The 4,687-nt window shown below is 34.3% G+C and overlaps 1 protein-coding gene across 1 annotated transcript; it reads right to left on the bottom strand.

Moving 5' to 3' along the window:
• Positions 1 to 2,494: 2,494 nt before the first annotated feature.
• LOC111368794 (GDP-L-galactose phosphorylase 1-like) lies at positions 2,495 to 3,605 on the bottom strand. Its single transcript, XM_022990252.1, has 2 exons — positions 2,794 to 3,605; positions 2,495 to 2,638 (listed from the first exon to the last, which is right to left on the bottom strand). Exons 1-2 carry the CDS (start codon positions 2,900 to 2,902, stop codon positions 2,502 to 2,504), a joined length of 246 nt encoding a protein of 81 aa, XP_022846020.1. The 5' UTR covers positions 2,903 to 3,605; the 3' UTR covers positions 2,495 to 2,501.
• Between the last annotated feature and the right edge of the window lie 1,082 nt (positions 3,606 to 4,687).

The raw sequence follows: 4,687 nt of genomic DNA, 5'->3' as shown, positions 1-4,687 counted from the left end.
TACCTTAGTAGGATCTAGACTGAACTCTGTCACTACTATTTCCTCAAACTTTATATAACAACAATTATGATTAACCATCACCAATGCAAACTGTGACCCGTATAACAAGCAAACATGCACATATCTCATTTCTGCAAAATTTCAAAGGAAAACTGTCGACTTTAGATGAGAAAATCAGTCACATATCAGCTTAAGGTATCTGTTATGGTCACATTTATATAGTTCTTAGCACTAATAGAAAGTATGATTTCATATACAACTCAAGGTCACATACAAAAAATTATGTATCATACGTAGAACTCTACCACATGCAGTCAATCCCAATCACCTATGATGGTCACACATTGAAATTCATGCTACGTATTGAGACCGGTCATATATGTAACTGTCAATAACGTAATTATTTAACGTCCACAATCATTATGCAGCTGAGTCACATAGGCTACTGTCTGTAAATCGTAATGCCCAAACATGAATTGGTTGAATTCGAACCCACATGATGAATACAGACGCTGTCATAGGATTTTAAAATTGGAATCACATACCTGATTGTAATACAGATTACTGAAGAACGAAAGTTGCTTGATTACGGATCAATTAATTCCGATTGCTATCGAATATGATTCCGATAATGTGAATGATTTTCTTCCTACGATTGCTCGAGCTTTCTTCCTACGATTGCTCGAGCTTCTTTTTCTGAGATGTTGCATTGATTTGTGATCGAGATTTCAGCACAAATTGTAACATATTACTTATTTTAAGGAGCCGTTTGTAATTATACCATATATATATATATATATATATAATTTATGACCTGATTTGTGTATATTTAGCCCCCGTTTGAGCCACATTTTTACCTCATTAAAATAAAAAATATGACCGTTATCCATCACATCAAGTCACTATTTTTGAATTTCTATCTCTGGTGTGGGGTCCATAACGACTCTATTTCTCATTCTCATTATAATGTGGTTCAAACAGGCTCTTAAACCTTGATTCTTAAAAATGAAATGTTGTACTTTAAAAGCCTGGGTTATGTATTATTCCCATAAAAAATTGGGTGGGCTGAGCATTATGGAGCTCTTTTGGGTTGGTTTTTCCATGGGCTTAAGCCCCTGAAAGGGTCTTCCCTCCGCTTCTAACTAACAATCAACTTAATAAGTATTTACAAATAAATAAGAGCCTGTTTGAGATTGATTTCGAGAATTGATTTTTTGATCGTTAGGAGAAAAGTGGGGTCCAATTGTGAGAGAAGAAGTCAAATGTGATGGCTAAAATAATAAAATAACGATATAAAAATCAATTTTTTTGAGAAAAAAATCACTCCCCAACAGATTCTAAGCAATTAGTGCTCATAGATCTCATAAAATATATGTATAAAAAGTTATTCTACTTTTAATATTATGAACGCTTGACGTGAGTGAAGCGGAACTCTGTTTGACAATTCTTTAATTGAAAAATATGAATGATCATTATTGTATTTGATTTTCGTGTGAATGTCATATTTAAAGTTAATGTTGAAAAAGGACCATAAAGAGAAGAAGAAATCAAACAACTAGGAGTTCTGGAATCATACGAAAAGCATCACTTCATTAGTATGGGAAAAGAAAAATGTCTCATTCTTGAAAATGTTTTATTTCTTCAATTGCATACCCAACTGTTCAAACATGAACATGTTCTTATTGTTCAAAAGAAAAAAATCTGAAAAAATCTTAAATCACAAAAAATGATTAAAAAAAAAAAAAAAGCTCATCTCGTAGATCTATCAAAGTTGTGGCCTTAAATTGCAAGTCCCAAATCATGAAATCAGATTATCATGTTCAGAATTTGAGCGTTCACATGTTGTCAAAATGTAAGGAAAATAATATACGATTCTGAGAAGAGTTAAAAGAGAAAATGAACGCTACCCCCCAGAGAGAGAACATTCCAGACTTGTTTTTACTTCTTAATCTTACCCAAGTTGTTCAGTCGGCTACTAATTTTAAGTGGCCAAAGAGGTAAAATAGTGTCAAATGTTCGAAGGAAAACTAATAAACAAAAAATACAGACTTTTCCGAGTTTCACAAGCAAGCAAAGCTAGCTCCCCTTTGAATTAAATTAAAAACGGAAAGATTATCATCCTCTATGGAATTAAACTTCCTGTAAAGATCACAAAGCATCGTAGGGACAGAGACGAGCTTCTTTTATTGGGAATCATCAACCAACTGGGCAGCTTATGAGCAACATACATAAGGATCGATTAAGATGTCTAAATCAAACATAAATTCAATACATTACTCCACACACACACACACGAGTCGAACGTGTTTTGCATTATTTAGGCATATCCACAATAGAAGCCATAGAAACTCCTATCTATATCACACTGAAATAATATTAAATATGATACGAAGAGACCACTGATCGGGTCTTCAATGCCAAAATCTCAGATCAGAACATGGCATTTTCCGCTAGGCAGGAACCATAGAAGGGTGGGAGCCTGTAAGGGTGAATATGGTAAATCAAAAGGAAATTACCTCCCCAAGAAGAAGGGAGTCCAAGAAGGCAACTGGAGCCTCTTTATCCTCATGGTCAACCAAACCCTTATCACAAGAAACTTTATTCACCCTCTTGAAAGCATACAGAGGCAACTTTGCTCCTAATTTAATCGGAAATACAGTAAATATTGCAACCCAATTTCCATTAAAAAAAAAACTAAATAATAATAATAATAATAATAATAATAATAATAATAATAATAATAATAATAAATGGAGGAAAACCTTAAAATAATCGAAGAAATTCAATTGATACCTGGAAGGCAACAGTTTCTCAGACAATTCCGGCCGCAGCCGCCTTCCTCCCCCTCTTCCTTTTGGTAATTCGAAACAACAGTTGGAACTCTCTTGATTCTCAGCATCATCTTAAATCTCTTAATAGGTATTTTTTATTTTTTATTTTTTTATCTTCCAAATTACAAGATTTCAAGAACAACCCACCAAGCCCACAACCAAACGCAGATAAAAGAACGTTTTAGCTAAACAGTAATACGATAATAATCAATTTTAAACAGTAAATCTAATATATTACTCTACAGAGCCTAACAGTAGATCCCGCCGCCGGCAAGGAAGAGGAGATCGGAAGGGCTGCCGCCTTCAGAAGGCAAAGCACCACGTCCACCGTGCGGCGAAGGGCTGCTCTCGCTTACAAAACCCTTACATCGCACTGCCCGGACATGGATGAGAAGCGGTTTCGCTCTTAGTATAGCCGTGTTGTCTACAACTTGTCTCCCTCTGGGTTTTACCCCCTCTCTCTCAAAACAACACCACAGGAATCTCTAACACCTCCTACTTAAAATCCAGCCTTTTGGGTACTTGATTCTGAAGGAAACAAGAAAATTTATATGCTTCGAAATTTGATCTCGTGTGCAGTGTTTGTGTGATGGAAAGTGGAGAAAGGGGATAAATATATATAGAGGGAGAATTGATAAGGGGGTGTGACCGTGCGAGTAAATGTGGTTGAGTTTTTGCCTGGTGGGTGATCTAGTTTTAGTGGCTTGGATTTCCTACTGTAATTGTATATGGACAGAATTATTGTACGAGGGGGATAGCCGGACGGGAGAGAGAAGACAGAATAGACTGGATAGTGGAGAATTATGGTTATTTAGGTCGCTCCAATGTAACGTTTTCTTTACTTTTGGTCCCCTCCAATAAAATTTGAAAAAGTTTTGATATGCATAATTTATGTACATAATGTTAATCACACCGCTCACATTGAGTGGGGCCCACCTTCTATGAGTCCCAACTTATATGAAAGGTGTGAACACTTCTATGTACCCAAATTATATACACCAAGCATAACCCATAAACTTTTATATATTCTTTTTTTAGGAGTTGATTGAGCCTCATTTTTTTTTTTTCAAAAAATGCATTTTGAAATAGTGTTATGGTGGAGAATGTGTGATTAAAAAAAATATTTTGAATTTACGTTTAATATTATTTTATTGAAAAATGTGTTATTGAAATGATCTCAAATTACTATTAAAAATGTTTTTTGATAAAAAAAATGGCTCAAACAAGGGCTTAATAAAATAATATTACACATTAATTAAAAAATAACACTTCAAAAAATAGTTTTTCAAAATAAATTTTTTCCCACAAATACATTTTAATGGAGCCCAGATTACGGCTATAGACAACGAACTACATAAATTTCTTGTAATAGATCCAATAAATACAGGAAAAAGATAACGGGCACTCAAGCTCGTTCTGAAAGACGAATTTGCCTTTTAAGGCTCCCTTTTGAATGAAATGTAAAGTGTTTAGAATATTTTTCATCAACTTACTTCAATTGACATTAAGTACCGAATATACTTCCTTCCTCATATGGAATAACAAAATCGTCAATAGTTATAATTTATATTATTGAAGAGTGCATTAATAATATCATCATATACAAGTATGGTATCGTAAATTACTCATAAGCGTGCAAATGTGTCGATTGTTTAGCACTTGTCGACCTGTGCAAGGAGATAATATTCTCTCGGGGTGTGGAGACCTCGGGAGCCGTAGGGACGGTTTGAGAAAAATGAATATGTAAAATGTACGACTCAATTTAACATCAATTTGGACTATTATGTATTGAACCGTTAAGGCATTTAAAATAGGATTAAAATCTTCGTTACAAATTTTCTTTAACAAGTAGTGTT

Source organism: Olea europaea, chromosome 19 (genome assembly GCF_002742605.1).
Source record: "Olea europaea var. sylvestris chromosome 19, O_europaea_v1, whole genome shotgun sequence".
In the NCBI taxonomy this organism is placed as follows: domain Eukaryota; kingdom Viridiplantae; phylum Streptophyta; class Magnoliopsida; order Lamiales; family Oleaceae; genus Olea; species Olea europaea.
This window is presented reverse-complemented; position numbering and strand designations above follow the sequence as displayed.